The sequence below is a fragment of the Pipra filicauda genome, unplaced genomic scaffold, assembly GCF_003945595.2.
Source record: "Pipra filicauda isolate LSUMZ 115617 unplaced genomic scaffold, ASM394559v2 scaffold154_size2910363_pilon, whole genome shotgun sequence".
In the NCBI taxonomy this organism is placed as follows: domain Eukaryota; kingdom Metazoa; phylum Chordata; class Aves; order Passeriformes; family Pipridae; genus Pipra; species Pipra filicauda.
This window is the reverse complement of record NW_024104040.1, coordinates 2782757-2794779: the sequence shown is the minus strand read 5'-3', so window position 1 is coordinate 2794779 and position 12023 is coordinate 2782757. Positions and strand designations below refer to the sequence as shown.

At 34.7% G+C, this 12023-nt stretch overlaps 1 protein-coding gene across 4 annotated transcripts in view; it reads right to left on the bottom strand.

Annotated features, from left to right (window-relative positions):
• Positions 1–12023, bottom strand: part of LYST (lysosomal trafficking regulator) — an 89135-nt gene that overhangs the window by 33005 nt on the left and 44107 nt on the right. For all 4 annotated transcript variants that reach the window (XM_039379082.1, XM_027750466.2, XM_027750467.2 and 1 more), the window contains 9 exons: positions 11472–11645; positions 9935–10095; positions 9165–9355; positions 7433–7678; positions 5669–5842; positions 5251–5400; positions 4501–4638; positions 3252–3450; positions 1925–2056 (listed from right to left, as the gene is read on the bottom strand). In XM_039379082.1, the coding sequence (XP_039235016.1) occupies positions 1925–2056; positions 3252–3450; positions 4501–4638; positions 5251–5400; positions 5669–5842; positions 7433–7678; positions 9165–9355; positions 9935–10095; positions 11472–11645 (1565 nt within the window). The remainder of the gene's footprint in view (positions 1–1924; positions 2057–3251; positions 3451–4500; positions 4639–5250; positions 5401–5668; positions 5843–7432; positions 7679–9164; positions 9356–9934; positions 10096–11471; positions 11646–12023) is intronic.

The following is a 12023-nucleotide window of genomic DNA, read 5'->3' as shown; positions in this document are numbered from 1 at the left end:
ATTCAGAAGTATTTTGAAAACCGTGCACCAGTTAGTACTAATGCAATGATGATGCGTCATGAATATAGTTTTTATGAGAATATATATATAAAACATATATGTGAATATATATACATACATACATGTGCCGACATAACCAGACCAAGCTGGCCTTCAGACAATAGAAAATATTTATAAAGCTGCACTTATACAGCTGCAACAGTCTTACAGCCAATCTTTTACACACATTAGCAGGTAGTGCAACAAACTGCAAACCCACATACAGGTAGCAGGTTATCCAACGAGCTTCCAATTTAAAATATTTTATGGAATTATAGAATGTTAAGGGGTTGCAATGGACCTTACAGCTCAGCTAGTCCAAGCCTCCCCTGCCATGAGCAGGGACACCTCCCACCAAATGAAGTTGCTCAAAGCCTTGTCCAATCTGGCTTTGAACACTGCCAGGATTGGAGCATCCACAACCTCTCTGGGCAACCTGACAGTAAAACATTTCTTCCTAAAATCTAACCTAAATTTCCCCTCTCAGTTTGTACCCATTACTCCTTATCCTACCACTGCTACAGTTCCAGACAAAATATAAATTTGTATAATTTATAAATTTATATAAGTAAATTTAGAAATTCAAATTCAGAACTACAATACTCAAATATCCATTTTCACACAAAAATAAAAATGTTGAGTATTCCTCTAGTACACCTGAATAATCTCTATTCAAAAACAACAATTTGTACTACCTATATAAAAAGAGTATTCAGTTTAGAAGAATGAGATGTCATATATTATCCATATGGGAAAAGGACTAATTCCATATGCAGTTTAGTACTGTGATCTGTTCTTTATATCACTGCTTTTCTAAAGAGACACACGAATAAACATTGTTTCAAATGAAGTAGTTGAAGACTCAATTTCCTTTTCCGAAGCAAAGTAGCAACAAGACATCAATTGTAAAAGAATTACACTGTAATTCTTAGAAGATAACTGAGTCACATAAGATGTGAAATATATAGCAGTTAATTTAGAGATCAATGTAACTTTTTTCCATTCCTATTTTGTATATATTGGTGAACTTAGACTATGAATTTTTATTTTGAATTTATTTCTCATTGTCAACAAGTTTAAATAAAGGCTTAAACAGAAGTGGTGTTTCAGCTTTTGTTTTTCAGATCATATTTGTTGATTGCCTATGCAAATCTGTAAAAAGTATGATTAAAACTCTAATTCAATAATAATGCAAAAAACATCCCACTGACAGGACACCAACTGAAAAAAAGTTACCAGCTTGAACAAATAACTTCACAGTATTTCAGCATCTATAGCAGAGGAATTCAAAACTGATGAAAGCAGTTATCTTTACAGACCTCAACCTGTTCAGCATGCTGAGACTGTTCCCAGAAAATGATTCAATTTTAATTTATACCAATTTATAACCAAGGTATCTTCTTGTTCTTCATAAGATATACTTTCCCATCCTCTATCATGTTTCTATACCTACAGTAGAACTAAATGGTAATACTTTAATACCATATTTAGACAGATAAGAATTATGCACAAATAAAAGTATCCACTTAACACTTCCTGCCCAGATAAGACAGCTGCTTATGGCTCACTACTTCAACTGCTGCCTGGCTAAGGCATTCTCAGGCATCTTTAGCAGGTCTGTTCAACAAATGAGATGGTTCAGCTTATCTGGTTCGCTTCACTGCCTGAGCCATCAATGTGGCAATTTGTCTCTACTTAAGAATGAAGAACAGTTTAAGTAGCATGTTCAGTTCCACCCTTCCTACTCTGCTGTTCAGGCATCAAGCTCCAAGGGACAGGGGGAGCTCTGTAAGAGATACCTGTGGGAAAGTAACACTTTCAGGCACTCTGGTTATTTGCCAAAAGATTGTGTCTCAACATCCTTTTTTTTCCAGCATTGTTTTACCTTCCAGTGGTAAAGCTGTAAATCCAGTTGGAGATGTAATCACAAATGCAGAATTGTCTACTGACTTCCCACCACTGCTGGAATTTCTCAGGTACCTAAGTGATTCAACTTTCTCCTGGAAAATTTTGCCATCTAGAAAGAAAAGGGAAAAAGTTAAATAAAAGTGTTTTATGTTTGCATTGTTGACAAATTAGACTCGTAGTAGTCAGATTACATTTTGAGCGGATCACTGGAGGCTAATGAGAAGTGCTCAAGTGCAAGTAACCTAGAAAAAGCACTTGAACACCATTTTTTGGTTTAGTGATCCAACTTTAAAATTTATTTTAGAACACTGAAAATATTATGATGTACTAAAGCAATTACATTTATAGACAGTCCTTGCAGGCATAGAAGTAGTGATAACTGACTTTTTGTCATGTCAAAAACAAGTGACTGTTCTCAAACAGCCTAGTAAGGCTCCAAGACTCAGAATTTTACACCAGTTGGTATTAGAGGACAGATACATATAAATACAACTGTGCTGCCTTTGAAACTGATTACTAAACCTGGAGGTACACAGGAATCTGCAAAAGGAGAAAATATTCAAAATTGGATGATGCTTTCCATGTTCACATAAGTTATGGCTAAGGTTGCACAATGCTAATATTAAAGCACAAACTGTTCATAATTTCTCATTTTTAAAAAGAGCAAGAAAGAGTTTTTTAAAGCTCATATCAGTCATTTTGCCAACATGATCATCCAGTACAGATATATTAAAGAAGCTGTTGTTCTAGGTCTGCATCCCTCAAAGCCCATAAAGTACTGCCAGTAACTAGTAAGAATTGATAGTGCCTGCCAGTGACATCTTGTAGTGCAACTGATCAATTGCTAAAAATGCCCCTCAGGCCTTTTATTTTTCCAGGAATTCCATAACAGTAAACAAGAAAGTAGAAATTAAAACAAGACTATATGCACATATTTCTGAAAAGTTTAATTTACGAGCAAGTTAGATGTTGTTCTCCAAGTTCACCCAAGACAAATGTGTCCACACAGGCAGCTAACATTATGCATTCCATTTAGCAGCACCAAACTTTAAAGGAAGTTAATGGCATAATCACAGAGATATTACCTATGGCTGTAGACAGAAGAAAGCTCTCCAAGTAAGCCAAGCAAACAAAGTCTAACCTCTCTCAGAAAAGTAAGAGTAGTTTACAGTATTAAGTCCCAAGAATTCAATAATTTTTTTATATATCATTACTAAAATACAGCAAAGAGATTTTTTTAGATATTAATTTACGACCAGATTTTTATCTTATTGCTTACTACTAGCTAAATGTGACATATTTACCTATGTGCAGGGAAAAGTAGAAATTAGTAGGATTGTGACAAACGTATGTATTAGTGGGAGGGTGAACCGCTAAGAGGAAATTGAAGACCAGTGTCAGCAATTCCAGGTCTGGGGGAGAACCAAGCACTTCTTCAATTATTTTCACAAATGACCTGCAAACCTCCCGAGGCAGGGATGAAAGGTGTCCTTCTTTATGCTCCTAGAAGGGAAGAGCAGTACAACTATAAGTTACTTGTATTTTTAATTTGACAACAATTGTCTTTTTTTTTTTTAAGTTGTCATGCTGTAGTAAAACAGATAAGAAAAGAAGCTCAACTAATAAAGTTGTATTCTTTAATTTGAGAGGACCTACTGTACCTACTCAATGTTATCCAAATCCAGCCCACTCAAAATCCAGACAGAAACAAGGTATTGCAAATGTTATGTAAGTTTTGAAAACTAAAATGTTCAGCATACTATACTAATCTGTATTGAAATGCTGGATCCCTAGGACATGAATCACCATTGAAAATATAGGTTATTGTCATTGTATTACATATTTACAGAGAAATTAATAGTTGCCAATACCAACATTTCAAACATTAAAAACTTTCTGAACAGTGCCACACTGGGTCTTCTGTATTTCCACTTCAATAGCCATTTTTATAAACATACACATTTGAGATTTCATTGATAATTGTATTTATAATTTCTGCTTGATCAAGCATTCTACAGTTTGATGCTGGCTAGCTGAAAAAAAAAATTTATTAAAAGAATATGGATTTTAGAACCGGACTTAAAGAAACTTGTGGGAAGTCCTATTCTAAGGTGACCATAGTGATTAACTTATTCCCAAGTTCTCTAATTTCCATCTCCTTTTTTATACCCAAGCACCTTAACTGAGACTGCTGCAGAAAAGACTAAATTAAGCTAACTGAAGTGATTTTTTCCAAAGGGAACGGTTTATATAATTTCATCTTCCATTCCACCAGACCCCCAAAACTGCCAAATTGTTGTTGCCCAATTCGAGTAGTTTTTTTTAAGCAAGATACTAATTTTCCCTTATGTGCAGAAAAGACAGGAAACACTATGAAACATTCTGTATCTAGGCATTCTTGATGTAAAATGATACAGTTCCTTACTGGGTCTAGAAGCACAGAGGACCGTCTACTGAAGTAGCTTTTTCTACCACATTTAGTCTCTTCTCTACCCTCCCCCAATTAAAATGAGTATTTGCCAAGCACAAAGTAGGATTTTAGAGTGAAAGTACCTGCAAAACCTGACAAGTTAACAGGAAGTGATGTACCACTTGAGCTTTCAATAGCTGCCTAATGTTAAACATCTGCTGGTGATGGTTAGCTCTGATAAGGATTTCTAGAGCTGCTAACAGAGTTTCCCAAACACCTTGCTGAAAAACAAAAAAACCAGAAACATCATTTCAAAAATACATTTGTGAGTCTACACACTGTGAAAAAAAAAACAAAAAACAAAAAACAAACACAATGAAGTCAAGTTAGTTTTGCACCTAAGATGATGACTAAATGACCAAAAATGGTAAGTCAGAACTAGAAACTATCAGAAAAGTTATGTTTATACAAAACTAAGTTTATTTTAATGACTAAGCTACCACAAAAAAATCTTAAACTTCCTGTCTAAAATTAGTTTTGTATATTCTTTGCTATATTAACACTGGATGGTTATTTTCAATAGTTTAACTCCAAAAGAAAGTAGGTCTTTCTTATTTTTAGCAATTTCTCCACAAAAAAATTCATCAGTTCAACTAACAAGTCATATGCATACATCACATTTACAGACTTTAATATATAAGGCTACTTGCATCATTGATATTGGGAGCTTAATGCTACTAATAGCTATTCAAAGAAAAATAAGGACCACTAATTTTAGAAAATTGTAATAATTACTGACATGTAACTGGAGAAACTAATTTCTTACTCATAATACTTATTTTTTTAAATATTGAATTTTCGACCTGAAATATTTCCAAAACTAAAGAACTTACCTTTGCTTTAGACCATATCTTCCAGTCAAGCAGTAACTTTTCTAACAATTGAACATCTTGAATAACTGCAGTTGAGTCTGCATCAAGCTGGAATTGTCCATTTTCATTTATATAGAGAATCTCATCACTGCAACATCCTTCAAGGAGAGTCTTGAAAAGGGGGAAATTTTTTTTTAAGTGTCATAATCACAAAGTAGTATAGTTGTTCTATCCAAATTATAACAAAAAAAGGTAAATCTTTAAAGAGACAGCACACTCTCGATACGGAAGACATATATACCTGGTCAACACCAAACTTGCTTAAAATCACTGTTCTGTCTCTGTAAAAACAGCTTCAAATGTAAAATTAAAATCACAGAGAAGTTTCTAAATTTGTGTTAATATTGAACAAAATATCAGGTTTAAAAGAGGACTCTACCTTCAGCATGCAAAATCCAACAACGCATTTTGGTTTGATCAACACTCGACGAATCATAGAATAACCATTACAATTGTCCATCTCCTGTATTCTCTGTTGATTGTATTTTGTCAAAGACAGTATAAGTTGTAGTGCTAAAGCTTGAGTGTCTTCACAGCTGCTAATCTCTACTACCTGAAGAAAAGGCAAATTTATAAGACAGTTAAAGTGAGAAACATTTAGAAGAAAAAGACTTAAAAATACTTTTTTACATTCCTAAATCATAACTTCTGGATTAAATCTGTTTTAAAGAGCTTGATGTTATGTATGTAGCCTCCATTTTTGTCTATGTGTGTACATTCAGATATATTTGAATTGACAATTCCTATTGTGGTAAATTATGATCTGCTAAGAAAATAGAAGTCCCTTTACAAGAATCCTTTTCCAAGAAAAATGTCTGTTCCAAATGAATTTAAAGTAGAAGGTACTTACCATACTACAAAGTCACAAGGTCATGAAATACATAAGCCTCTAATAAGAATAATCTGTTTGCCCTGGAAACTTAGGTTTCTTAAATGTTTAAGGAAAGCTTTAAAATAAGGTTCCTGAAGGTCTAGACTATACCTACCTGTAAGTGTCAAAAGTTTTATTTTATCCACAAAGAGACAAGCAATTTGATAGATGAAGACCACAAACCATTCTTTTCTTTTTACTTTCTACAATTCTTGAATCCCAAGAAAAAGCAAATAGAATTTTAACCAAAAATGAACAAGAATGAAATCTCACATTAATGGAACTTCAGTTTCATAGCTTCCCTTGCCACATACCTGTTAATTCTGCTGCACTACACATTTATAGACATGTACACCTGTATTGCCTGACATCTGATCTATTGTCTTCTTGCCTTTCTGATGCAAACAGTCTATGTATTACTGATCTGTAGCACGTACTTGGCATAAATTCACATAATACAATAACACGGATAAGGATTTTCTCCTCAGATTTCACAATCAATGGTAAAATTACAGCAGGCAGTGTCTTCATAGCCATGATCTAATGTGCATTTATTACTCTCCATATATCTTTCAGAACCATACCAGAGACACATAAATCAAGACAAGCTTTAGGTCTACAGCAGTATTTTGAATTAACTGTAGTACTTCAGAGATTCCTGGCACAAATATTAGCCTCTCCACATAAAGGTCACATTTAAGTAAGTAGTAATTAAGTTAAGGCTCATAGCCTTACTATTTTTGAAATTACATTTTCTCTTACACTGGATAAGTAAGCCTTTGAGCACAGCTGAACAGTTATCTCAAAAAGCTCTCATGACTTACCAGATAAAAATAAAGCTTTGCACACCATGTAGTTTCACATTTATTCATACTTACATTGTGAGTATTCTGTGGTTAAACTGTTAAAGATATGCCATGAATTTAAGTGCTTCAAAATCAGAGACCAAAAATATGATCAGCTTTACAACACCCCTAAAAATAATCTTTTTTGACATTTAAAAGTCCTATTTCTAAATCAAAATGTAACATGCCATCTTACAATATTAACTAAAACATTATGCAATAGAATTATAATTACATTTCCAATTAAGGACAAGCCGTGTGATACAGTCTGTTATGGCACAAGTATTTTCCACAAGTTTTAACAGAAAGGCATCACATGCAGACTAGAGAAAGGCAGCTAGAATAATGAGATTTGCTACCCAAGATCCAAGGAAAATTTTATATGGGAGAACACATACATGCAACCCCCCTCCTCCAGCCCCCTTACCCTAGCAAAGAGGAAAACAAATGCACCAGTTCCTCCGATTTCATGTAGTATACTCTGAAGAGTTTTATATTCAACAGGTTGAAGTGTTTTTAGGTGATGAGAGTCCAATACATTGCTTTGAACTTCTTTCAAACTGAAAGGCCTCTGAGAAGGTACAGTTTTCACTTGACCTTTCAGTCTAATAACAGGTTCATATATGGTGTACTGACCAGGGCAGCATGTGGTATAAACAACAGCAAGACTCTCCTGAAACAAGAGAAGTTTAAATTTTTTTTCTAGGAAGTTTAATACAAAAAAACCCTCACACATCCAGGACACAAAAGCCACCTAAAGCAAGTAGCAACAACTTCAGCGGTTCATTTCTACTTTACCACTAGCATGCTCTAAAGTTGCGTGTGGAGCACATGCACTAAAAAGCAACAGGATTCCTAAATCTTAGAAAATTTATGCAATACCTAAAGCACAGAAAGTTAAGAAAGCACTAAAAAATTCCATCAAGGATCCCCCTCTTATCACCTATAGAATGACAACTGTTTTGCATAAAAATAAATTATTGACATAGATAAAATAAAATGAGCATACATAGGTATTGGGTAAATTGTTTCCTTTTCTAAAGTGGTAAGTCCAAAATAGAAAGTTATAGGCTGTTTTTTAAAAATTTCTCATTTTTTTTTGTTTTAAGTTTATCCTTTCATCAGCTTTGCCATAAGAGGAACTCAATAGAAGAAATTTCATCAATGAAGAGACTTAAAAGCCAAAGCTCCTACAGAAAGTAACCAACTAATTTTCACAGAAAATGTAAAATTATCATATTTGGAAGGTTATTTAAAATAGAGAAATAATTTCATTTAAGGCACTTGTATTCTTTGCAAAAGTGCAAAGATTAATTCATCACTCAAGCACATGGCTCTTCTCTCTAGCTACTTGGTGTTCTGTAAGACAAAATAAGCTTAGAAGTTGCAAGACTGCTTTGCTAAGCTTTTACTTATCCCATTCATTCCTTCTTAACCTATTCAAAATTTGGTACCATTTACAAGGATCATATCCGGACAAGATCAGAAAAATCCCTCTACTGGAAACAATGCATACAGCAGGAGTTACTAGCGTATGAATTCCCAAAATATAGCAGGTTTCAAAAAGCTTTATTTTATTCTTTTTTTCTAGTGTCACTGTATTTACACCTGCATCTGGCATGGTTGTTTCAGTCAGGAAAGATGAGAAAAAGCTAAGATCTGCCAGCTGCAGAATGACTTTCCAGCTAAATTTGATGCAAACTTACTCCCTTCAAAACCTTCAAAGAACTGGGATGAATTCTTTTGCTTCCTCTTAAAGCCAGGAAGCTTTCTCCTCCCCTCTCAGTTTTAATGTTAACAGGTTAACTAAGCTGTCCTTGACTACCTTTACACTAATGAAGGGATTCTCTCTATATATCCATCCTAGACCTTTTGGAGGTGCCTGTTTATCCAGTACAATTTAGTACACAGTATTATAGATGCTGGAACATCTAGAAATTTTCAGAATCCAACCTAAAGCAAGATGAAACGGCCACCCTGCGTGGAGTTCAACTCCCATTGAAATAAGTGGGAAGAACCCTGCAGTGATTTTAACAAGAACAGGATTTGCTCCTGTCCACTTTGATCAAGTGAAGCACTTTGGGAGACAGCAGGAAACTTGTTCAGAATTTCTTAATCATTTCTAAGAGATTAAGAACCATTTTTAAGTAGAAACTTACAATTAAAGGCCCAACATCCACTTCCTTTCTTGTCATGAAGAGCTCCTTAACTTGTTCACATTGTAGAATCTCTTTACTTATGTACTTGGAGCAGTCAGTCAACGTTTTGCCATATTTACAAGGCATTACAGATGTGAAGTCTGGCCCACATGTGTATAAGTAAAATGCTTCCTCCGGTCCAATATTTGCACCTAAAATCCAGAAAATGATCTGTTAACTCTTTAGTATACAATAAAGCAAAATTTATTTCTGACACACCACAGACCAGTAACATCAGTAGTTTCAGAAAAAAGCATGCTTAACTCAGCATTCAGTGGTTCAGATTTTGTTTACTTTTTAATGTGCTTTAAGTATTTGAAGCTAGTAGTTTAAAACCAGGTAAGTGAAATCAATTTTCCAGATAAAAGAGACTGAGTGCTTAAAAAAAAAACCAACAAAAAAAAACCCAGAACAAACACCACTGTCTTTCCATCCCCTATCCCAAGGTATAATTTAAAGAAATTTTAAAAACCACTAAATTAACTATAATTACCAATTATGTCACTAAAAAGAAAGCAAGAGAATATGGCAGAAGAGCACATTAGGAAGTACCCAATACTGAAACATTTGCCTACTTTCTCCCTGATATAATATGATGCTAAAAAGATATCGTTGGTTTTACTGTAAAAGCGTGGCACGTTAAAAAAAAAACCAACTAAATAAGCCTTTGATCTTGGAGAGAGAAGAGGAAATGAAGAGTTATTCAAGAAAAAAAAAGCATTCAAAGGTACCATTAAATAGAAGCAGATTTCCAAGATTCCATCTACCCGACAAGCGAAGCAATTCTTCTTGAGATGATGTACAATGTCCAATCATGCAAAATGTTTTGTTACTGTCAGATGATAAGCTTGTTTTCCTTGGTAGTGAGAAATCTAAATCAATATCACATTTCCTGAAAATATACATAAACAAACATGTTTAAGTATTAAGAACTGATCAAAATTGCTATCAAGATATTCAGCTTAGGTTTAAAATCCATTTTAAATATTTACTAGATGAGAAGCCATGCTGTCATCAACATTAAATTACTCAAGTCCTCTTCAACTTCTAGGCACCTTAAAACTCAGTTACATAATGATATATGTATTCAGACACTGCATAGAGCAGAATAGAGTTCCAGTTAGGGTTGCCATCAAGTCAGCATTTCCTGGATCTGAAATTCCTTCCTTCCTCTGACCTCAAAGAAGAAACATATGTAACACTATATATGCTTCTAAAATACTATAATTTTTCAAGCATTTCTACTCTTCCTAAGAAGTCGAAGGCCTTTGACTACGCCAAGACACAATGAAAACTGTGGTTCACATATGCTGGAAAATACCACATTGAGGATTTGCTTATACCAAGGAACATTGTCAGAACTAGCGTGCTGTAGAGCCACGGGCAATAAGCCTGATACTTTCAGAAAGCATCCAAATAAATTTATGTGTCATTAGATAAACAGAGCAATTAGACTGTAAACATCATCCAAAGCTTCCTGAAAGAGCCAAACTACTGGCAAACTAGCAACTATATATAGAGGGGCCTCAATAACCGCACACATGCGGAACATTGTAGTACTTTTAGCTTCCCCCTATGTCTCCATATTTGGACTTTATGACATACCAGCATGCACAGACTGAACACAGCCTCCACAGTCTGGACTTTAGGAAGAAAGCATAAAGGCTGATATTTAATAAATACCTTTTCCTCTAACCAATGAGTAATTCATGCAGGCACAGGCCCATCCAACCTAGCATCAGGTACCTCATCTAGGAGCATGGACCTTAGCTTTGCAGCTGAAAAAAAACTGTACTTTCAACTGGCAGTTCAGATTTTGTTTGAAATATTTTTTAACTTCTCACCTCTCCATTTTCCTCAGTGGAACAAAATTACTGCCTTCTCCTCTTAATTACTACTTTCAACAACATGGCCTGTACCTGAACTATACCTCCTTCATGTGGATTCTTAACTTAACCAGAGACATTATGCCTACTGCTAACTTCATGCCTTAGCTTATTTTGGACATTACTCAAAATCTTGCACTTCTTTCACTTATTCATGATGAAGAATCACACTGATGTCTGCACAGGTCCATAGTATAAACTGATGATTCTCAAAGCAATCACAACTATTCTAGAGAATTCCTAGCAGTGTAACACCCCCCTCTCCTACCCTCCTAGAAGACTACTCAACCATAACTTCAGCTTGTGCCAACGTAGCGCTGACATATTCCTACCAGAGAACATCTTTAAAGAACTATCTAGGTACAACTAATGTATTCTTTACCTCTGACCAGAAACCCACAGCAACAGCTTTCCATGGATATTCTTCTTGCTTTCTGGCTTCTGCAGATATTTTAATGCCAAATGCTGCCACCTGCCCAAAAGGAAAACATTCTCTGGAGATTCTGCCTGTGCCAGCAAACCAGCTTTCATCTCGTCATTTGGATCCATGCATATACTATGAAAACAAGAAAAGAAAAATGAGTGCGTATGTTTGTTTTCATACTTGTATTTTAAGCCTCAAGTCTGCAATTTTTAGCCTCAGTTAATTTGAGACTGCATTCCTTAACTTTCACAGGTAATTTTTTTGATCATAAAACTATTTTTAGAGTGCTCAGCATAAGCTAGGGAAATCCTCACATCATGGTTTCAACTTGTCTGCATAAATCTGCTTATATTTAAGATAAGGATATTATCTCTATTTTACAGAGAAGTTAAATTCAGTTCATTGAAAAAATGCAGGTGCTTTGAACACTGAAATAAAGTGTTCTAAAATTGCAGTTTTAAACCTATTTTAAGGATAGATTACTTATGAGAACTAAATTAGAGCTAAAAT